Raw genomic sequence first — 24,824 nt, 5'->3', positions numbered from 1 at the left:
CAAACTTTGAACTCCCAGTCTATTCCCTTCCCACCCCCTCCCCCTTGTTTGTATTCTATGTCTATGAGTCTGCTTCTGTTTTGTACTTATGTTCTTTTTTATTAACATTTTTTATTGATTTATAATCATTTTACAATGTTGTGTCAAATTCCAGTGTTCAGCACAATTTTTCAATTATACATGAACATATATATATTCATTGTCACATTCCTTTCTCTGTGAGCTACCATAAGATCTTGTATATATTTCCCTGTGCTATACAGTATAATCTTGTTTATCTATTCTACAATTTTGAAATCCCAGTCTATCTCTTCCCACCCCCAACCCCCTTGGCAACCACAAGTCTGTATTCTATGTCTATGAGTCTATTTCTGTTCTGTATTTATGCTTTGTTGTTTTTTGGGGGGTTTTTTGGTTTGTTTTTTTAGATTCCACATATGAGTGATTTCATATGGTATTTCTCTTTCTGGCTTACTTCACTTAGAATGACATTCCCCAGGGACATCCATGTTGCTGCAAATGGTGTTATGTTGTCATTTTTTATGGCTGAATAGTATTCTATTGTATAAATATAGCACATCTTCTTTATCCAGTCATCTGTTGATGGACATTTAGGCTGTTTCCATGTCTTGGCTATTGTAAATAGTGCTGCTATGAACAATGGGGTGCAGGTGTCTTTTTGAAGTAGGGTTCCTTCTGGGTATATGCCCTGGAGCAGGATTCCTGGGTCATATGGTAAGTCTATTCCTAGTCTTTTGAGAAATCTCCATACTGTTTTCCACAGTGGCTGCACTAAACTGCATTCCCACCAGCAGTGTAGGAGGGTTGCCTTTTCTCCATAGCCTCTCCAGCATTTGCCATTTGTGGATTTTTGAATGATGGCCATTCTGACTGGTGTGAGGTGATACCTCATTGTAGTTTTGATTTGCATTTTTCTGGTAATTAGTGATATTGAGCATTTTTTCATGTGCTTATTGATCATTTATATGTCTTCCTTGGAGAATTGCTTGTTTAGGTCTTCTGCTCATTTTTGGATTGGGTTTTTTTTTTTCTTATTAAGTCGTATGAGGTGCTTATATATTCTGGAGATCAAGCCTTTGCTAGATTTATTTTTTGCAAAAATTTTCTCCCATTCTGTAGGTTGTCATTTTGTTTTGCTAGTATCTGCAAATCTTGAACTCTCAATTTATCCTTTCTCACCCCCTGAGCCCCCTGGTAATCATAGGTTTGTTTTCTATATCTGTGAGTCTGCTTTTGTTTTGTAAATAAGTTTATTTGTCTCTTTTTTTTTTTTTAGATTCCACATGTAAGTGATACCGTATGATATTTTTCTTTCTCTTTCTTGCTTACTTCACTTAGAATGACATTCTCCAGGTTCATCCATGTTGCTGCAAATGGCATTCTTTTACTCTTTTTTATGGCTGAGTAGTGTTCCATTGTATAAATATACTACCACTTCTTTGTCTGGTCATCTGTTGATGGACATTTAGGTTGTTTCCGTGTCTTGGCTATTGTAAATAGTGCTGCTATTAAAATTGGGGTGCATGTGTCTTTTTGAATTAAAGTTCCCTCTGCATGTATGCCCAGGAGTGGGATTGCTGGATCATGTGGTAAGTCTATTTTCAGTTTTTTGAGGAATCTCCACAGTGTTCTCCATAATGGCTGCACCAAACTACATTCTCACCAACAGTGTAGGAGGGTTCCCTTTTCTCCACACCCTCTCCAGCATTTATCATTTGTGGACATTTTAATGATGGCCATTCTGACTGGTGCAAGGTGATACCTCATTGTGGTTTTGATTTGTATTTCTAAGGAGGGATTTTTTATTCCTCTTTTAAAAGTAGGGACACCAGGGCTCAGGGATTTGCCGAAGATCATACAGCCAAAGTATCCCAGAGCCAGGATTTCAGTCATTTCCACACACATGATGTATGTAGAAATGGATATTTAGAATAGATGATCTGTGTCAGATCATCACTCAACCATCTACTTAGCTTGATAGCTCTTACAGAAAATTGGGTTGTTCACATAAACCAGCTTGTCATGAGGAAGGGAGAGATAAGGGGTGCAAAGCGCCTAGCCTGGTGCTGGACACAAAGTAGAAACTAAAAAACTTGTCTTCCTGTCCTTCCATTCTCTTCTTTCTCAAGGGGCCTAAGGACACGGCTTCACTCTGATTCACCAGGCAGCATGAAACATAGGTTTTTTTCTCTCAAGAAAGTTACTTAACCTTTTCAAACCTCAATTTCCTTATTCATAAAATGGAGATAATAGTGCTTCCTACTTTATAGAGTTGTGGCATTCAAATGAGAAAATGCATGTCGAGTAGTTAGCACAATGCATGGCACGTGGTTAGTGCTCAATAAATGTTAACTGTATGTCATACTAGAAATGGGAAGATTTAAGTATTTAGGGTTGTCGGAGCCAGAGGGACGGTCTGCCCTGTACCTGTTGATTTGTGCCCTGTGCCTGGCATGCCCTTCAGTGCTGAGATGGGGCAGGCCCAGCTCCAGGAGAAGGCCTAAAGGAGGAAATTGGGGCCTTCTGAGTCATCCTGTTTTATTTACTGTGCATGCTATGCAGTTCTTGCCAAGGAGATGGCAGGATTTTCTTTCAAATAAAACTGAATTTTTCAGTTTTCAGAAGAAGGATTTTTTCCCTCTGCTGCTGAATTGAGCTTCCTAAGGGCTTCTTGCTGGAATGAAGAGAATGAAATGCTTGACTTTGCGATAATAGCCTCTGGTTTAGTAATTAGACATTCCAGGAATAACTGCTTTGACAGAAGTCAGCTACATTTTTTCTTGACAGTGAAAGAGTCTTCTATTTTCTCCTTTCCTCCTATTCCATCGTAATAATGGAAGAAGCTATTTGGAAGCCTGGTGGTTTTGTAACATGTATCACTGGTTAAGGACCCAGTACGTGCTAAGATTTTCCTGAAAGGTCACAACTAGAAATACTTTATGGTGGAAAGATCATGGGAAAGGTCAGCTTCCTGTATATCCTAGCCAGCAGTATCAACTTGAGGGGTTTTCAGATTAAAGCTATATTGGAACCTCCTCTTCAAGTTTTCATTCTATCTTTGCAATAGGGAGCTGGCCCTGTGGAGTTTGAAAAGACTGGGAAGGTCTGGGGCAGAGAACAAGGCTGGAGTCCAGCCCAGCCATTTACTTATCTCTGGCAAGTTACTGAAAATCTGTAACCCTCAGTGTCCTCGTATGGAAAATGGTGGTGATGAACCCACGTTGCAGGATGATTGGAAGGATGAGGGAATGGATATAAAACTCGCAGCGTGGCATGTGGTAAACACTTAGTACATTTCAAGAAATAGTGGGTCCTTTCCCTCACCTCCTCCAATGCTTTATAGTTAGGTAGTCATGGGCAAGTCTCTTAGGCCCCCTGGTATCAGAGTACCTATCTGTAAAATTAAGGGGCTTGTCTAGCTAATCACACACGAATGTTGCATGGGACCAGAACATTCCATAATTCTGTGATTTTTTTTTCATAATTCTGTGATTATTAGTGTTATCATTCACTGACAAGCTGCTCCAACACTGAAGTGAATCGGCTCCAAGATGAAAGGTGGAATGACTGCAGGGGGCTGGATGGCAGAATGACCTGGAGCTGGGCCTGAGGAGAGTAGAAGAGCAGAGGAGCCTCAGGTGGGGGACCAGCCTGAACCTTCTGGGAATGAGAAAAGAGTCCAGGGAGATTTAGCCCAAACCCTGCTTGGTTTACTGAATGATCACCCACTTCCAGGGCCAAGGTAGGCGTTTTTGACATGTCCAGACTACTACATTCCTCAGCCCCTTTTTGGTGAAAGGCAGCAGAAACCTAATAAAAACCAGCTGAAATCCAGTAAAAACCAGCTAAAGCACAAAAGATATTTTACTGTCTCATGAAAACGGAAAGTCAAAGGGATAGACCCACGCATGGCTGGATGAGGGGCTCAAATGATGCTGTCAGGGCTTTTCCTCGCTGCATCTTCAGCTCTTCTTGTTTGTCATTTTGAATATGGAACTTCCAGTTTTTCTCTCGCTTCTGATAGGCTTCATCTGCCTAAGAGCCAAGGTGGACCCTGGCAGACTTAGGTTTAGAATCCAATGGGAAGATACCCTCCCTCTGTGTCTGTATATCTCATGCAGTGGAAGGGCTCTGAGTAGATTTTGTTCATCGTAGCATGTAAATGTCACATCACAATGCTCAAAATAGAAAGGCCTGGGAGATGTGGCCACCAATGTGAACATGGGCCACATGGGCCTTGTGATTTATAGTCCAATGGTATCTACATGAAACTGAGGAGTTGCTGTTTACCATTTAAAAAAAAAAAAAGGTGCTGGGCAAACACAAACACAACCCACAGAGATAGCCATGACAGGCGGCCCAGCAAGCAGAGCTCCATCCGCACACTGACCTCAGCCTCCTGATCACTTGGTACTGACCCTCCAGAGACACTGAGAAACAGCAGTGAACCCCTGGGCCTGGCCTCGAGGAACTTGACTTTTTTTTTTTCTTCTTTTCTATCATCTTCTTCCTTTCAATTTCTTGATCACAGATCTTACACATCATTATCCATCACAAGTCTTTCCAGTGACAGTTTCCTCAGCCCCGCATTGTGCCTCTATCCCACCTGCCTGAAAAACCCAAACTCTGGTTCAACCAAACCATCCCATTTCTCCATGCTTACACTGCTGGGCACTCCAGCAGACAGTCACAGGCCTGCACTGGAGATTCATGGCCTCCAGCCTCAGGCAGGCCCCATTCCTAGCAGATCTTTCATCCATCCTCCACAGTGGCCATTTCAAACATCTTCCTCCTGCTGGTTACTTGCTGTTTCCCCTGTGGATTGATTCTCCACCTGTATCTTTTCTGTGCCCTGATTGTCTGACCTCTGCAGATGACACCATCTGGCTCCTTACCCTCTGGCTTCCTGTCGGGTTTGGTCAAGGAGGGGGCTTGCAGAAGAATCAGAGGGCAAGAGGACAGAGAGGTTGGCTTCTCTATTTCCCTGCTTCCTCCCTGCCTCCCCATTGGTCTGGCAAGGGAGGAGTCCCACTGACTAATGTCTCTGGGCAATTCCCTTTTCATGACTGCAGCTCTGAGCAGCTCACTGTTGCTAGTTCCTGGGTGCCTCATCTTCCCTTCTTTGTTCCCTTAACCCAGCCCACATCTATCTGACTCACCCCTTCATTAATTCTCTTTAGTTAAACTCTTTGGAGTGTGCCACGTTTCCTGCTGGAAAGTGCTCGAGCACAACCACTCTCCTAAAACGTGGCCACTCTGGCTCCTTCATGCCCAGGAGGGAAGTGACCCCTTCATTCTTACATCACAGAGAGAACAGAGACCACTTGAAGGGACTTCCTCAACTTCCTCCCACTGAGCCTAAACCCTCCTGCATCTGCATCCTTCCTCTTCCCACCATTTCTCCTATTCCATTAACAGATTGTCCAGCCTCTGCCTGAGACCAGTATGTCTACTTGTGCTCTGGATTCCATGACCCCATCGACCTGGGGACCTTATTCTGTCTGTCGTCTCTTCTTTCTAGGATCTTCAGCCTGTCCCTAACACTGGTTTCTTCCTTCCTTCCAGCAAAAAAACTTGCTCAAGCCTGTTCCATCTTTAAGACTCCCCCTAAACACCCACTTCTTAGTGACCATCATATTCTCTCTCCCACATCACAGCAGTCTTCAAAAAAAGGTTGGCTGCAATCTCTACATCCTCATCCCCCATTTTCTGGGATGACACATGGCCTCTGTAGCCCCAAATGGGCAACATATCTGTTTAGAGGATCATACCATCCTTTGCTGAATCAAGCTTTCTATCTCTAGTAGGAATTTGGTTATTCCTTTTAATTATTTGGAAAATTGTGTTTAAGAAAGACAGTGGGTTGAGTCTGAAAAGTTTGCCAAGCATTGTAAATGCCAGCATTCTACACTTACTCTTCAGTTATAACTTGCAAAAGAAATCCATGGGAAAACTTAAACCTGGTACATCAGAGCTTGATAGAGGATGCTATGGTCAGCACTGGGCGTCAGGACAAGGGGAGACATGTCTCCGGTTCTGTGAGTCAGGAAGCAGCATCCATGGCCAAGAGAGGGGCTCAAGGCCAGGAGTGGGTCTGAGGGTTTGAGACAAAGACAATTCTGTGGTGATTTCTAGATTACTTGCCTTGGTTTGAGTTTTATCTCCCTCCTTACTCTACTCCCAGCTACCTGGGAATATCCGTAAATCCTTCTAAACCCTTCTCATCACCATTTATCAGGAACACATTTTATATAGAAAGCATTTATACTCTTTTAACAGGCATCCAACTCCTGTTTCAAAAGCACCTACTCAATAAAGAAAGAGCAGGGATTTTGGAATCAGCCAGGCTTCAGTGAATTTAGGAAATTACTAAACCTTACTACGTCTGTTTCTTCTGTACTACTCAAAAATTGTGCATTCTCTATATTGTTCAACCCTCCATACACAGTCTCCCAGTATGTGGAGACTAATAATTCTCAAAGTTCAGTGTGCATATGAACCATCTGGGCGACCTCATTAAAATGCAGGTCCTATTCAGTAGGTCTGGGGTAATTCTAATTAGTTCCTAGGTGCTGCCTGAAGTGCTGGTTTTGAGACCACACCTTGAGTGTCAAAAACCCATCTATGTACTGATAACATGAATATGAACAAAGAAAACATGTCACCATCCCTTATAGCAACTGAAAATCCCAGAGTGCCCCTGAGCCTTTTCCAGAATCCCTTCCAGGGATGATGGAAGCACTGCAAGCAGCTCTGGGGAGTCTGCAGCCCAGCAGATGGTCAGGTCACCTCCTGCCCCCTCACTGCTAATGTGGTCAGGTCTGCTGTCCGTATCGGTCCTAACTCCCGCATTCTCCTATTCATGTCCTAGCTGCCACAGCAGCATAGCCTTCTTAAGGTACCTCATATTTATAGGGAACCTCTATTTCCAGTCTCCCTACCATTCACCCACTGTGCAAACGCTGTCTTAAATTAGCTCCAGACATCATGGAATAAAGAGCTCCTTGCTATCATGCCTTAAACTGCATGAGTACTAGGCAATTACATATAAACCAGCTTTTACACTCCAAAAAATTGGGCTAAAAAATTTTGGCCCAAACTCTTACATGTGCATTATTACAGTATGAATGTAGGAATGCTTTGACACATTTAAAAAATGCTCTAGTTGTTAAAGTGTAAATAATGTAACAATAAATGACAAAATGTTATCATAATAATGTCTATAGTTTTGTTGAGCACTATACTTTACACTTTATCTGTAATCCTCATAGAAACATTGTAATTTGTATTTCCTCCTTGTGCAAATGGGGACATGGCGACTCTGAGAGGTGAATCAACTTTCCTAGGTCACACAGCTCATTTGCAGCAGAGCGTACGTTGCCCACCTCTGTCTGATGTGAAGTGCCATTACACTACTTCTGCCTCTCCAGGTTTAAGTGATCTCTCAGCCTCCCTTTTCATTAGACAACTGCTTCCTTAAATACCTTTCTTGTTTTATTTTTGCCATTTATTTCCTCATTCATAATAGTTGTGGATTTTATTAATGAGGCTTCCCTTAACTTGAGGCAATGTGATCATAGCGGCATTGTGATTGGAAAATATCAGTGAGAGACTTCTTCAAAATATTTTAGCTGAGTTTAATCTCACACAAATGGTATTCCTGAGGGTCAAGAATCGGTGGGAAATGGAGTCCCTTTTCTGCCAGGCAGTGAGGCAGAATCAACCTACAAAGGGCGGGAATAATACATCAGAAATGTGGGCTATTATTTGCTTTTCCAATGTGGGACTGAAGAAATATTTGAGTTCATACTGAACCACATGCTAAGAGCCCAGCTATGTTATTTTTATTGTGAGTGACTGAATTGGGGTCAGCCCCTAGGATGGGAACCAGGGCAACAGGGCCTAAATTGGAACACAACCAAAATCACAGCATCAGTACTCCAACAAAGGAGAGCTGGATTTAGATATTGGAGCCCGGAATAGTTTTTTATTAAGTGAAAGTGCTTTCCAAGTCTATTGACAAGTGGTCTTTCAAGTTTAAAAGGAAGAAGTTTGAGTAAAGGGCAATGGTTGGGACAGGATTATTGCTGGTCTGACTCACCTCACAAATATTTCCTGTAAGATCACAAAATGTCATTGATCCTGGTTGCTGCCTAGTAATATGGCCTGCCTGAGGTTGGAGGCCATGAATTTAAGTACTTATCATCAGAACTTGTCTGTCTTTAAAAATAAGAAAATAATTGCCTCCTGTTTTGCACTCTTTATTTTTCCTTTTTGGAATCCCTCTTCTCTTCCAAAGGGGAGGAGACAGAGAAAATGCAGATTATTTCTAAATCTCTAGATTCTGTAAGAGGCTGTAAAATCTTACAGAAGAGTGGTTTTTTTCTGATGTTTCCTTAAAGCAGTGATTGCAGATAGCATAGCTTTCAGCACACTCTGCAGTGATGGCTTCAGTGTGTTTTGTTTGCCAAATATTTTCAGAGAGGTTTACTCTATGCTTTATAAATAGCAACGTTCTAAAATCTATCAAGAGGAACTGCATTTTCTTTCAACGATGACATTCTAAAAGAAATGTGTAGCCTACTTAAGCAGCAGAAATGCTGTAGGAATACAGTGACTCACTACACAGTGCTAAGTATTTAAAAGGTACTAAAGATGACCAATAGCCATTCATGGTTAGCAAATTAACGGGAAAGAAGAAACCAACCTGGCCACAGGCAGATTGAAGGAAAAAAAATCCAAGGCTTTAGTGGAGCGGATAACCAGTGTATTGTTTATAAATATCATAAAGGGAGAGCAACAGGAATTGACCTCTTAAGAAATATTCAGTTCATGGAGAATTTGTTCCTGGATAGAATGCAGATTACTGGTGCTAAAAGGACACTTCTCCATGTCTCTGGGTGCTGGTCCTTCATTTGGCAATTGGGGAAGAAGTATGAACTGTGAAACACAGTATCTGACTTTGAGTCCCTCAAAGCTGCTTACAGTGGAGCAAGTCACACAACCTTTGGGCCTGCATTTCCTCATCAAAAAATGGAGAATGAAATCACAGGCAAAATTGATTCGTATGTCTAACTACATGGGTATTAGCCATTGTGATAAATATTGTTGCTATTCTGACTGAAACTAAAGACCCTTATTTGGAAAAGGCTCTGGTTCAAAGATCTTCCTGCTGAAGCTTCGAGGTCAGCATCCTCATGCTCTTCCCTCTACACTCTGCCCATCGCAGCCTGTGTGTGCAACCCTGCCTGTCGGCAGATGTGTGTGTGTTTCACTCACCTGGGAGTGGCCTGATGGGTTCTAAGTTCCGCCAAGGTCAGAGGACACAGGGGGATGTTGAAACTAATAAAAACATCAACAGTCTTAGGACAAGGTGCGAAACAATTGGAAATTTCACATAGTCATAGCAGTCAGGAACACAAAAACATCACTATTCCTCAGTGTGTAACTCACAAAACCTTCATTTCCATTGAGAGCAGAACAAAAATTCTACCAATCCAAGATCAACAGTCACTTTTGAATGTGAATTCAGTCAGTTTTAGATTCTCTCCTTGTCTTTCTTTTTGGGGTGATCTCGGTTTCTATGGGAACTTGCATATTGTCTTGACCATGGGAGGAGTACCTGGTCTCAGTGCCATCCTTGGTCCTCAAGGCCTGCACTTCAGGGCTGGGCTGCTTGTCCGTCCTGGGGTGAGACTTCCTTCCCTCACAGCAGGCCACTTTGCAATTCCATTGTCTTGACCCAGCTTCATAGCCGTTGGCTTCTCCCAGTCATTTCCTGATGCATTTTGATGGGAGGGACCACTGCTACAGAAACATTTTGGATGCTGTTCCATATGATGCTGAGTGTCTGAGTAGGATGATTATGCCTCCTGGTTTTGGGGACATTGCCAGGTTTTGCCTGTTGTTTCTATGTAATTATTAATAGCACTCTCCTCACTTGCAAAAGTGTCCCTTTTTTTTTGTTTGTTTGTTTTTCTTTCTTTTTTTTTTTTTTTTTTGAGGTATAGTCAGTTTACAATGTGTCAACTTCTGGTGTACAGCATGATTCTTCAGTCATATAGGAACACACATATATTCATTTACTTATTCTTTTTCACCATGAGCTACTACAAGGTACTGAATATATTTCCCTGTGCTATACAGTATAAACTTGTTTATCTGTTTTACACATACCAGTCAGTATCTGCAAATCTCGATCTCCCGGTTTATCCCTTCCCACCCCTCTCCCCACTGGCAGCCACAAGTCTCTATTCTATGTCTGTGAGTCAGTTTCTGTTTTATATAAAAGTTTATTTGTCTTTTTTTTTTTTTTTAGATTCTACATATGAGTGATGCCATATGGTATTTTTCTTTCTCTTAAAAATATCCCAGTTTCACAAAGTGTTCTGGAGTCACTTTAGTATGCAGGAATCCTGCCCCTCAGGCCCTCATGGCCAAATACCTCCCTCAGCCATTGCTTTCCTCCCACTCAGAAGCCTTCTTGGATACAGGGCAATAGATAAGGCCCAGTGGCATCTCCGTCCTAATCAAGTTCACTCCTATTCTCACATCCTGCCTCAAGTTTCTTTTTGGCCTGGGCGAAGGGAGAGGAGGGAAATAATTCGAACGTGTTTATTTCCCCTCTCCCTCCATTTGTTTTTTAGAGAAAGACTGTCAGTTAATGTAGATTGGATAAAAGTTCAAAATGATTAGAGACCAGATAAGGATTTAAAACCAGTTATCAGTTATCGTAACTGTGCTCAATCAGGTAAAGGAAAGGTATGCTTACAGTGAATGAAAAGATTAGAAATCTCATCATAGTCATAAAACTATAGAAAGTATCCAAATGAAAATTCTAGAACTGAATAATACACGATCTGAAGTTAAAAGGTTACTTGATGCACTTAACATTAGAATATAGGCAAAGTGAGCTTAAAGAAAGATCAATAAAATTATCCAACCTAAAGAGAAAATAAGAATGAAAAACAATAAAAAGAGCCTCAAGAACGTGAATAGCATCAAAAGATCTAATATATGTGTTATTGGAGTCCCAGAGGAAAGGAGAGAGACTGTAAAAAATGACCAAAATTCCCCCTAATTTGGTAAAAGACAGAAATTTAAAGATTCAAGCTCAGCAAATCCCAAGCAGTATAAATACAAAGAAAACCTGAGCACATCAGAGTCAAACTGATCAGAATCAAAAATAAGGAGAAAATACTAAAAACATCCAACAAAATCCAACTCATTGCAAATAAGGTAAAATGACTTGATTGATAACTGATTTCTAATCTGAAAATGTGGAGGTCAGAAGATGAGATGAAACAAAATCTTGAAAGTTACAGAAAAGAAGAACCCAGAGAAAATACCCTCTAAGAATGAAGATAAAGTAAAGGTGTTTTTATGTAAAAGAGAATTTGTCGCTAATAGATCTATAAGAAATATTCAGCGAAGTTCTTCAGACTATAGGAAATGATAGTGGATAGAAACATGGGTCCTCAGAGCATCAAAAATAGTGACTATGTAAGTAAACACAAAAGCAACCCTCTAATTACACCCACCCCCACCCAGCAAACTTGGTCCTCCTACATTTTCCTAGTCTCAGCAAGTGTCTCTAATCAAAATCCTTTGAGCCATGCTTGACTCCTCTCATTCTTTTATACTGCTTTCCTGGTAACAATCCACCAGGAAATTCTGTCCTTTCTGCCTCCAAAATCTGTATTTAGTCTGAACACTTAAATTTTAACCTCCACTGTTTACCCCTGGCCTAAGCCGCCATCGTCTCTCCTTGGTTACTGCAGCAGCCTCCAAACTGCTCTCTCTCCTGCTTCCCTTGACCCTCTACATTCTGTTCTGGCACAGCAGCTGGATGGATCCTTTTAATACATAAGACTGATCATATCACTCCTCTGTTATTGTATTCTAAAGTTCCCCATCTCAGAGTTGTCAGTGGATAGATATTAATACATCATTTTTAAATGACACATCATTGTGATTTTTATATATGTCTGAGAAGACATTTAAAGAAATCAATAATTTTACTACAATAAAGTCTTCCCTTTCCATCAGTTTATCTATATGAACAAGGTTTCTTGGAACATGTATCTTTAAAAATTTTTTTCTTTTTTTTTTTTTTTTAACATTTTTTATTGATTTATAATCATTTTACAATGTTGTGTCAAATTCCAGTGTTCACAATTTTTCAGTTATTCATGGACATATACACACTCATTGTCACATTTTTTTCTCTGTGGGTTATCATAACATTTTGTGTATATTTCCCTGTGCTATACAGTGTAGTCTCTTCTACAATTTTGAAATCCCAGTCTATCCCTTCCCACCCTCCACCCCCCTGGTAACCACAAGTCTGTATTCTCTGTCTGTGAGTCTATTTCTGTCCTTTATTTACGCTTTGTTTTTGTTTGTTTGTTTGTTTTTGTTTTTGTTTTTTAGATTCCACATATGAGCGATCTCATACGGTATTTTTCTTTCTCTTTCTGGCTTACTTCACTTAGAATGACATTCTCCAGGAGCATCCATGTTGCTGCAAATGGCATTATGTTGTCGGTTTTTATGGCTGAGTAGTATTCCATTGTATAAATATACCACATCTTCTTTATCCAGTCACCTGTTGATGGACATTTAGGCTGTTTCCATGTTTTGGCTATTGTAAATAGTGCTGCTATGAACATTGGGGTGCAGGTGTTATCATGAAGTAGATTTCCTTCTGGATACAAGCCCAGGAGTGGGATTCCTGGGTCATATGGTAAGTCTATTCCTAGTCTTTTGAGGAATCTCCACACTGTTTTCCATAGTGGCTGCACTAAACTGCATTCCCACCAGCAGTGTAGGAGGGTTCCCCTTTCTCCACAGCCTCTCCAGCATTTGTCATTTGTGGATTTTTGAATGACGGCCATTCTGACTGGTGTGAGGTGATACCTCATTGTAGTTTTGATTTGCATTTCTCTGATAATTAGTGATATGGAGCATTTTTTCATGTGCTTTTTGATCATTTGTATGTCTTCCTTGGAGAATTGCTTGTTTAGGTCTTCTGCCCATTTTTGGATTGGGTTGTTGATTTTTTTCTTATTGAGTCATATGAGCTGCTTATATATTCTAGAGATCAAGCCTTTGTTGGTTTCACTTGCAAAAATTTTCTCCCATTCCGTAGGTTTTCTTCTTGTTTTACTTCTGGTTTCCTTTGCTGTGCAGAAGCTTGTAAGTTTCATTAGGTCCCATTTGTTTATTCTTGCTTTTATTTCTTCTAGGAGAAAATTTTTGAAATGTATGTCAGATAATGTTTTGCCTATGTTTTCCTCTAGGAGGTTTATTGTATCTTGTCTTATGTTTAAGTCTTTAATCCATTTTGAGTTGATTTTTGTATATGGTGTAAGGGAGTGTTCTAGCTTCATTGTTTTACATGCTGCTGTCCAGTTTTCCCAACACCATTTGCTGAAGAGACTGTCTTTATTCCAATGTATATTCTTGCCTCCTTTGTCAAAGATGAGTTGACCAAAAGTTTGTGGGTTCATTTCTGGGCTCTCTATTCTGTTCCATTGGTCTATATGTCTGTTTTGGTACCAATACCATGCTGTCTTGATGACTGCAGCTCTGTAGTATTGTCTGAAGTCTGGGAGAGTTATTCCTCCAGCCTCTCTTTCTCTTCAGTAATGCTTTGGCAATTCTAGGTCTTTGATGGTTCCATATGAATTTTATTATGATTTTTTCTAGTTCTGTGAAATATGTCCTGGGTAATTGGATAGGCATTGCATTAAATCTGTAGATTGCCTTGGGCAGTGTGACCATTTTAACAATATTGATTCTTCCAATCCAAGAGCATGGAATATCTTTCCATTTTTTAAAGTCTTCTTTAATTTCCTTCATCAATGGTTTATAGTTTTCTGTGTATAATTCTTTCACCTCCTTGGTTAGATTTATTCCCAGATATTTTATTACTTTGGGTGCTATTTTAAAGGGGATTGTTTCTTTACTTTCTTCTTATGTTGATTTATCGTTAGTGTAAAGAAATGCAACTGATTTTTGAACGTTAATTTTGTAACCTGCTACCTTGCTGAATTCTTCCATCAGCTCTAGTAGCTTTTGTGTGGACCTTTTAGGGTTTTCTATATATAGTAACATGTCATCAGCATATAATGACACTTTTACCTCTTCTTTTCCAATTTGGATCCCTTTTATTTCTTTCTCTTGCCTGACTGCTGTGGCTAGGACTTCCAGGACTATGTTGAATAGGAGTGGTGATAGTGGGCATCCTTGTCTTGTCCCAGATTTTAGTGGGAAGCTTTTGAGTCTTTCACCGTTGAGTACTATGCTGGCTGTAGGTTTGTCATATATAGCTTTTATTATGTTGAGATATGTTCCCTCTATACCCACTTTGGCGAGAGTTGTTATCATAAATGGGTGTTGAATTTTATCAAATGCTTTTTCTGCATCGATTGAGATGATCATGTGGTTTTTGTCCTTTCTCTTGTTGATGTGATGTATTACACTGATTGATTTGCGTATGTTGAACCAGCCTTGTGTCCCTGGGATGAACCCCACTTGGTCATGACATATAATCTTTTTTATGTGTTGGATTCTATTTGCTAAAATTTTGGTGAGGATTTTGGCGTCTATGTTCATCAGTGATATTGGCCTATAATTCTCTTTTTTTGTAGTGTCTTTGTCTGGTTTTGGTATCAGGGTGATGGTGGCTTCATAGAATGAGTTGGGGAGTATTCCCTCCTTTTCAATCGTCTGGAAGAGTTTGAGAAGGACTGGTATGAGTCCTTCTTTGTATGTTTGGTAGAATTCCCCGGTGAAGCCGTCCAGTCCTGGACTTTTATTTGTAGGGAGGTTTTTAATTGCTATTTCTATTTCCTTTCTAGTGATCAGATTGTTCAAGCGTTCAGATTCTTCTTGATTCAGTTTTGGTGGACAGTATGTTTCCAGAAACTTGTCCATCTCCTCTAGGTTATCCAGTTTGGTTCCATATAGTTTTTCATAATATTCTCGTATGATATTCTGTATTTCTATTTTGTTTGTTGTAATTTCTCCATTTTCCTTTCTTATTTTGCTAATTTGTGCTCTCTCTTTTTTCTTCTTTGTGAGTTTGGCCAGAGGTTTGTCGATTTTATTTACTTTTTCAAAAAACCAGCTTTTGGTTTGGTTGATTTTTTTCTATGGTCTTGTTAATCTCTATTGTATTTAATTCCTCTCTGATATTTATTATTTCCTTCCTTCTGCTGCTTTTTGGGGCTTTTTGTTCTTCTTTTTCTAATTCATTCAGGTGGTGGGTTAAATTGTTTATTTGAGATTGTTCTTCTTTTTTGAGGAAGGCCTGTATTGCTATAAACTTCCCTCTTAGCACTGCCTTTGCTGTGTCCCATAGGTTTTGAGTGGTTGTGCTTTCATTCTCATTTGTCTCAAGGTATTTTTTAATTTCAGCTTTGATTTCCTCATTGATCCATTGTTTTTTCAATAACATATTGTTTAATCTCCATGCTTTCCTTTTTTTCTCCTTTGTTTCTCTGTTGTTGATTTCCAGTTTCATGGCATTGTGGTCAGTAAAGATGCTTGAGATAATTTCTATCTTCTTAAAATTGTTGAGGTTTCTTTTGTGCCCAAGTGCATGATCGATCCTGGAAAATGTTCCATGTGCACTTGAAAAGAATGTATATCCTATTTTTGGGGGGTGTAATGCTCTGAAAATATCCACCAAATCTAGTTTTTCTATTGTAGTATTTAATTTCTCTGTTGCCTTGTTTATTTTCTGTCTGGAAGATCTGTCTAGTGATGTTAATGCAGTGTTAAAATCTCTAACTATGATTGTATTCCCATCAATATCCCCCTTTATCTCTGTTAGTAATTCTTGTATGTACTTAGGTGCTCCTATATTGGGTGCATATATATTAACGAGTGTAATATCCTTATCTTGTATCACTCCTTTAATCATTATAAAATGTCCTTCTTTATCTTTCTTTATGGCCTTTGTTTTAAAGTCTATTTTGTCTGAAATCAGTACTGCAACACCTGCTTTTTTGGCTTTTCCATTTGCATGGAATATCCTTTTCCATCCTTTCACTCTCAATCTATATGTGTCCTTCTCCCTAAAGTGGGTTTCTTGTATGCAGCATATTGAAGGTTCTTGCTTTATTATCCAGTCTGCCACTCTGTGTCTTTTGACTGGAGCATTTAGTCCATTAACATTTACAGTAATTAATGATAGATGTGTGTTTATTGCCATTTTGAACTTATCTTTGCAGTTGAATTGGTATATCCTCTTTGTTCCTTTCTTCTTCCTTTTGTGGTTTGGTAATTTTCCAAAAATTTTTTAAAAAGGGAATAGAATTGATGGTGAATCTTGTCTCATTCTACCAATAAATATTGTTGCTCTATGGACACATGACTTCTTAATTAAGAAAAGAAATCCCAACCTTATCCCATGTCATTAAAAGATATATTTTCAACAAAATTTTATTTTTTATGTTAAGCAATAATTTATTAAAATTTAGAAAATCTAGTTTTGATCAATCATGTCCAATAGTAGTTATTACAATAGCTCAATCAAGACATTTTATAACAGAGTCTTATGGACATAGAAAATAAAAATTTAACATTTTAAGTTACATTCATATTTTTGTTGCAGAGAATTATTTGATAGGGACATCTGTAAAATATTTTCAAGGATACACATCTTTTATATCAGAATAAAATTCTGGGTGAGAAATGGACTGGAAAAACAAGTTCAGAGAGAAAAAGGAAGAATGTAAAATTTCCAACTGCTAAAGAAGAGCAGGTTCATGAATTTTTTAAATGGATGATGATAGATATCAAATAGCTCTGGGATTTAAATTCCATTGGACACATTTAAGATAATGATGCAACAATGTTATTTTTTAAATAGCAATACTTATGCTGGACACGACATCCTTTGTGACTTTAAATTTATGATAACAAATGTTGCATATTTTTAAATGTTTAAGTTGATGCTTAGCTTTTCAAAAATTTAAAAGGGAAATGTAAGCAGAAAGTTTGAACTCTAGTGCTGCAATAGTATCTAACCTGGAGAATAAATATTAATACTTATTAAATGTTAATATGTGCTAGACGCTGCTCTAAGTATTTCACAATATTTTGTTAAAGGTTTATAATAAGGGTATGAGTAATGTTCTGGTTACTATTTCTGCATGATAAATAATCCAAAACTTAGTGGCAGTAAAGCAACTATGTTATTTAGCTCACAATGTTGTGGGTTGGGAATCTGGATAGGGTTTTGTGTGCACTGTTCTCACTTGGGATATCTCATGCAGTTGCAGGCAGATGTTGGCCGGGACTACAGTCATCTGAAGGATCTGCTGTGCCTAGACACCCAAGCTGGCTTTGATGTTGTTCTGTCATCTGGGAATTGGTCTGGGACCACTGATGAGAGCACTTATATGTGACTGTCACCATGGCATCCTCAAGGTGGTCAGATTCCTCACATGGCAGCTGGCTTCCTCCAGAATGAGTGTTCTAAGACGGTGGGTGAAAGCCACATGGCCTTTCTGGTGTATCTGTGGAAATCAAAGAACCTCACTTTTTATCATGCTTTACTGAGCAAAGCAATTAGAAGCCCACCCAGATTCAGGGGAAGGGAAATAGACCCCACCTCTCAATGAAAGAAGTGTCAAAGAATTTGAGGGATGTATTTTAAAATTGCCACAAGTAGATAATTACCTTTTTTTTTTTTTTTTTTTAAAATAGATTAGGAAACTAAAGCATAATGGAGTTAAGTGGTATGCCTAAGATCACAGAGCAGGTGACCACAGATGGAGTTAGGATTCAAGTCCAAGCAGTCTGACTCCAGAGCAGAGCCCTTAAACATAACAGCCCAGCTCCCGAGAAGGGTAAGCCAAGGGAAGTGTGAAGCCCTCTTTGGCTGAATGACCATAGACTCCCCCCACCCCACTAGTCCTACATAGACTCCCCCTACCCCACTAGTCCCACTGCGGAGCCCCCTGTTGACAGACCCCCCAAAATATCAACCTGGGGAGACCGTCCTGAGTCTACACTTTGAGAGCCTGTTACTATGGATACCAAGTTGCCAGAGCTCTTCAGTGACTCAAGGGATGGCAGGAAGGGAGAGGGGCTGGAGAGGCTGCAGCTCTGGTGCTAAAAGTCCCTAAGTTCCCACAGCCTCACGTAGGTCAGACCTGGTGTTTGGTATCAGCTGCCTCATTACCCTTTATAGATGTTTCAGGTGGCTTGTGTCTTGGTGGTCACAGTTCTAACCCTAGACTACGCTGGATACTAACATTCAACAGCTTTTACTTAAATGTGAGAGATTCCACCTAGTGTGATTTGCTGTACCCTCGTTCTTGGCTTTGATTAACTAACAGCCAAGATACTCAAAGACATCAACGTGGATTCCAGAAGGGCTAACTTTTTAAGGAGACTTCCCCTCCTGCCATCCTCAGAGGCTATAAGACCTCACTATGTCTCTGTGATTTATAATTACAGTCTTTCAGAGACAGAGAAATTTACACCCTTTCCTGAGTTCTTTACATGCAGTCGACAATGAAGCAGTTCATACAGGAGGGACTGAGGCTGATTGGGGGATGCCCAGGACTTACGGGGTCACCAAATAACTTTGTGGTAGACATCCAAGTGGGCACTGATGTCACTGCCCACTGAGCTAGGACAGAGGTCAGATTGGTAGGCATGTGTGGGTCAATCCTATGCATCTTAACAGCAAAGACCATTAACTGAATTTTCTTTCTATCTTCAGAGCTAGTTCTCATTTACACTGGGAGTGTGCATGCCTACATCCACACCCACAGGCTCTTACCACTTCCTGGTATCACTCTAATATTTTTTCATGTCTAAGTTCAGCCTCTGTCTCCTTAATCATAAGGTGATTCTTATGCCTCCATCCATCGCAAGTATTGAGAGGGTCAATGACTGAATCAGTGATGGCAGGCTTTAGGAAGGAAAGAATGTTTGACATATGTTACGTGGTTCACTGACATTCAAAAATCCTCCTTCTCCCAAAAGATTATAAAATAGATTGAGAATACTTTTTTAAGACTTACACAAAAGGAATAATCCTGCCCTTGCTTTGATATTGTTAAACTTATTTGAGGACATTCACATTAAAATTAAACTCTAAAGGGACTCTAATTAAGAATGGCTAGTGAGCCTTCAGTTGTCTTTTTTTTTTTTTTAATAACTTGAACATGATGGTCAAATATAATTTACCAACCTCTAATGATCTAAGGTTCAGAGTTATCATTGTGAAATGAAGCAGAAGTCCAACCTTTGTGGAAGAAATAGCATGGTAAAACCTTGGTATTACGAAGTCATTGGGGGTTATTTTAAAAATTTCCATGTTTGAGGATATCAAGGATAGTGGCCGCCTTACTCTTCCTCAGGAAAGTTAGAGATACCCTTTCATCCCCAGCCACAGACAGACCCAGCTCAGTTACAGCTTCGTGGCAGGATAAGGTTAAGGGGATGGGGGAGGACGGGAAAGAGGAGGGAGGCAGACACAGAAAAATCAATCCAAATTACTTTCATGACAGTGACTTGGAGTCTTCTCTCAAAGACAGACACAAACCTCTAGGATGCTGGCAGCCCGGACCGGGGCGGTGGGGAGTCAGATCTCAGAAGAGAACCCCAAGTTAAGGAAACAATCTGGGTTTTCCATAGGGAGCAAAGACAAATCTCCCAAGAAAGCTGCGGAAAATGGGAAAGACAGCAGCCTCAGCCCCTCAGGGCAAACCCAGCTCAGGGCACGGCAGCTGGCTCTAGTGCGCGAAGTGGAGATGAACTGGTACCTGAAACTCTGGGATCTGTCCAGCGAGCACACCACTGCCTACACCACCGGCATGCCTCACAGGTAAGCCTCGCGCCTCCCTGCGCCGGCTTTAGGAGAGACCGCTTGAAAGTGCTCTCCAGACTGCATGCTAGATTTCTTTTCCGGTGCTGCTAGAAATGGTAACAGCTCTAAGTGCCTTAGAGGTGGTTGACACTTCAGAATGTGTAGCTGCGAAGAGCAGGAACTTGGTGGAAATGGCAAATAATGCTCCCTGGATTGTTATTCAGAAAACACCCCTTGTAAAGAGGCAGTAGACACTCAGGAGCTGAGAGGAGGAAGGAGTAGGGCATTAGGATTTGTATGGCATTAAGATTTGTCTTAAAGTAACAATCAGAGGAGTTAAAAAATTGCCTGAAAATGCCTCCTTCCAAAGCAACAAAAGACTTTGCAATCTTTCTGCACTTCTTTACCTTGAGAACTTGGGGGTGAGAGATGGAAATGTGTTTGCTGTTTGAAAAGTGTACAGTAGAATAGTGTGAACTTGCTGAATGAGAGCTCAGCATGGCAGTAGGGGGGCAGAGTAGAATACATTGACCACCAGTATGGGACCTGAGCCCCCTGTCTGAGTAAGACAACATTAGGAGAAAAAGTTACTTAAAAAAGAAAAAAAGATAAATGTAAGACAAATCCCTATAGGTTTTCTCTGTCTTTTTCTCAGCCTCAGCTTCAAATAATGCAGAGGGGGAATAATTTCACAAGTTCTAATGTTCTAAGGCAAAGTGTACAGAGTAAAAGTGTCTGGAGTACTGAAATTTAAGAAAGCTTCTTCACTGTAACTGCTACAAGAGATCTCTTAGGAATGAAAGATAATTTTGCAAGGAAAATTATTGGGAAAATAAAGCCTGAAATAACTATTTTCATGAAGTGGTAATTAAATGGAAATGAAAAATAGTTCCAATGAAATGGTCCAAGTATAGAAAACTTGTTTTGTAGAGACTATGTGATAGCATAGAAATTCTGGAATGTATTCTACTTATCAAAGTGCTCCAGTGTGCTCTGAGCTGCCCCATTTTTATAGTTGTAATTCTAAAAAGGCAGTTTAGGAAAACATTTAGCAATTGAATTAATTGATGCATATAGATTAAAAATTTGTTGGACTACAAACTTCAAAATGCCTAAACTTCCACTTTTCAAACCTTTCCAAGGCAGGAATAAAATAGATCTTTCCAAATCTAAGCCACTATTTAAAAATCAACATTTAAAAAGTAGAACAAGGTGAAGTTTCTGGAAGGGTTCCATGAAATGCATTTATTTTTTATGGCTGGAGTGATTGGTTTGAAGCTCCGAGGCTGTTATACCCACATTTGGGGTATAATAGAGGAAGGGCCCAAGGAGAATGGTCTCAGTCAAAGAAAATGTGAATAAGTTTGTCAGTGTTAGGAATGTACCTCCTAGCTATAAATCTTAAATCTTAAAGGTATTATTAAAGAGCTTCTGGAAAAAGAGTGAGGTGGCAAAAGAAAGCCTTGATAATGTTTTTCTTCCTTTACATAATCTTTAACTTACTCTAGACCAGTAACTTCCCTTAAGGAGTCTAACACAAGATATAAAATTCCTGCCCTATTATCTGACATTGGAATAACATTTATCAGGTCTGAGGGGAATATAAATTAAGGTAATCAGTTTGAACCAGCAATTTTTTGGAAAAGAAAAACAAACTCTACTCTTTTCTCCTTTACTCAAACAATAACAGCTTGTCCTGTAATCAGAAGAGATGATACAGAATTAATGGTTTCCATGGTAACCATGGGTATGTTGTTAATCATTGATTCACAATAGCCTTGTATGTCCCTTGTCTTGTGGTAAAGAACAGTGAAAGTCATGTCTGTCTTACACCATCAAAAGTGAAAAATGCCTCCTCCTCTTTTTTTGGGCGGTGGGGGGCAACATGATGTTTCCAGGAGGAAACTACTACATGCAGGTAGAACTAAATCCGTATGTATTAGATATATTGCAGGGCTCAATGTGTGCATATCGCAGAAAAAGGCAATTTTTCGCATTGACAGCTCCTTTCCTTTTTTACATACCAGTGTTAGAACTACCTACCTCAATTGAGTTCTTGAGATTAGTGGGGCAATGACAATTACAATGGCAGTGACTGATGTGCAATCCCTTCAAATTGTAATGTAACCAGTAGAACGTGCAATTCCCTAAGCCACCTGTTTTTCTTTCATTTATGGATGTTGCCAGTGGAGAAGTTACAGAAAGTTTTTCTGGACTTCCAGTTGTCTTGTCTTCCAACAACATGGTCCAAGGGTGATATCTCCATTAGAGACCTGTGTGTAGAAGATAAATATGATTAATATAAAATATAAACAAATGTATCCATCTGTGAAAGTTACTTACAGGACAGAGTATGAAATGCTTTGAAGAGTCCTTGAAAACATCACACATTTGCTATGGGCATTAATTCTATGGGTAGTTGGTTAATAGCCATCAGTAGGGAATTGCTAGAGGACGCTCCAATTTCTTTTCTGAGAAGATGGAATGGAAATATTTTGCAGCAGGTTAATTCTATTTCATAAGGGATTAGAAGATTATCTCATGCTCAGATTCAGTGATAATTTATATTTCAAGCAAAGTTTATTATTAAATTATTGGAAGAAAACATTAGAGATAGAGAAGGGTCCAGTAGTCTTGGTATATTTAAGAAATAAAACTGCAGGAAGCAGGGCAGACAATGCACATTAGTCTGGTGGTAAGTGGTTCTGACCCCATTTCTGGGGCTGTGTCTGCCCAGGACTACATATGGAACAATCTAATATAATTTGCTTCACACTGATTTGCTATTTTACAGAGTTGTCTGATGATTCAGTGATGCAGATGTGTTTCATATGACTACTCATTCCTCTGCATAGTGAGGGCGGGTGATGCAGGGGCCAGAGTCCTGGAGTTGGAGGCAAAGGGTTGGCTTTTACTCCCTGTGTAACTGTGGATGTGATTTTTAAAAAATTTATTTGTTGTTTTTAAACAAAATTTTTTTCCCAGATTATGAAAGTAACTGAATTTGGTAGAAAATTTTGAAAACAGAAACATATAGAAATGAAAAGGCAACCACTGCTAATATTTTGATGTGATTTTCCCCAGCCTTTTGAATTAGAATCATATTATGTATTCTATTTTCTACCTTTTTTTTTAACTTAATAGTATACCAGTCTATTTTGTTTTTTAAAAACCACTTAAAAAAAAACACTTAAAGATTTCTAAGGACTACGTATTATGACTATATTATTGCTTAGCCATTTTTATTTTACTATTTATCATTATCATAAATAATATTATGATAAACATCTTCATATCAATTTAAAAATCATATTTCTGGTTATTTTCTTAGGCTCTATTTCTAGAAGTGGAATTAATGGGTGAATATTATATGTAATATTCATATATACATATATATACACTCATATATATTTATCCTTAATGCAGTTGCAATTCTGAAAATATTTCCTCAGTGTACCTCCTCCCTGGAAGTATTTTAGAGTGCCCACTTCATTCCTTTTTCTATATCACAGAGTGTTTATATGGAATCTATCGCTTGAGCTTTATAGTAAAACAAATTGTTGAGTAAGTTAGATAACTTTTGAGTTTCTGTTTCTTTGACTGCAAGAGAGGGCTAACAGCAGTATAAAGACTTGTAAAAATTAGATGAGATAATGTACAAGTGATTTGAAAAGAGTAATGCATTTTGCTTTCAAACTCTTTAAAATAAGGATTATCATTCAGGATGGGGTGACTCTTAAAATTTCTAGCCAAAATGTGGACTTCACTTAGCACCTGACAGCTGAGGATCCTGTTGTGCTCAATTAATATTTGTGAGAGGCCATTGTGTGTTCTTACAGAGGCTTTTTTAGGGATTCATACAATCGCTACCCTCCTGGGGAAAAGTGACTTAGGGATAAAATACAAAAAGCTTTGATAAAATACTATCAGAATTAACATTCCAAACCAAAACTGACTGAACCTATTAAATTGAACCGACGGAACCTTTAGCAGGACAAGTCAACACATGAATGAGCTATAGCATGCCAATAGTGATTTCTACCATCTTAATTAATGGTTTCTTAACTGGAGAGTAGTTACACTGAGCCACATTTCTATTTCCTTTCTCTACTGTGAGAACTCTGACTTCCTAGAAGTCATTTACTTCTGCCTGCTTCCAGAGGATCAGCTGTGGTTCTATTTGAGGATAGGCAGTTCTCCAAGGTGAGTTTCGGGGGACTCAGTTCCTGCCAACAGGGCAGCAGGTGATCCATGAGCTTAGCGACCTCTGGCTTGAGTTTATGCAGGAAGTTCTGGTTGTTGAGAATGAAGCCTGTGGTCAGAGAATGAACACTGAACAGCTGTTGGCTGAGTATCCTCTTTGCATGAGGCCCCTACAAGTGACACAAAGATGCATTAGATAAGAACCCTGCCCTCAAGTTAGGTGCAGCCTGGGGGAGATGAACGTGCACTTAAGAAGAACTACATAAAAAAAAGGTCGTAACAAAGCTCAGAGGAGGGAATGAGTACTCCCAGCAGCAGTAATTAGATTGGATTGGAAGATGTGCAGAACTTGAGCAAGAGGAGATGAGGGTTGGAGAAGGCAATCCAAGTGGAAGGAAGAGCGTGAGCAAAGGCACAGGTGTGTGAGCGTGTGGAATGGAAATGGAGAGCTGCTTCTATTCACAAGGCTCTGGCAAGCATCCTGGAGGGGTTCTTGGAGGCTGGAGCTGGGAGCGTGGCCAGGAGGATGGGAGGAGAGGATACCATTTCAGAGACTTGAGAGTTGGGCAGAGACCAGTTGTGGAGGAGAGGCAGAGCATGCAGGCTTCTCTCAAGAAGAGACAATGGAGGTAGGGAGACAGGAGGTTAGTTGAAGTCTGAAGCAGGGTTGGGAAGACATTTGCAAGAGAAAGCAGATCTATAGAAGTTTTTGGGCAGATTGGAGGAATCCAGTGGATAGAGAAAGTACGTGATGCAAACAGTG

General features: G+C 39.6%; 1 protein-coding gene across 1 annotated transcript in view; it reads left to right on the top strand.

The window, feature by feature from the left end:
* The first annotated feature begins 19,601 nt into the window (after positions 1 to 19,601).
* The window catches only part of KCNAB1 (potassium voltage-gated channel subfamily A regulatory beta subunit 1), a 344,031-nt gene continuing 338,808 nt past the window's right edge, over positions 19,602 to 24,824 (top strand). Inside the window, exon 1 of the mRNA XM_045514502.2 lies at positions 19,602 to 19,876. Coding sequence (XP_045370458.1) covers positions 19,602 to 19,876 — 275 coding nt within the window. The remainder of the gene's footprint in view (positions 19,877 to 24,824) is intronic.

This window comes from Camelus bactrianus, chromosome 1, assembly GCF_048773025.1.
Source record: "Camelus bactrianus isolate YW-2024 breed Bactrian camel chromosome 1, ASM4877302v1, whole genome shotgun sequence".
NCBI lineage: Eukaryota > Metazoa > Chordata > Mammalia > Artiodactyla > Camelidae > Camelus > Camelus bactrianus.
Note: the sequence above shows the minus strand (reverse complement) of the source record. Positions and strands in the feature narration are given on the sequence as shown.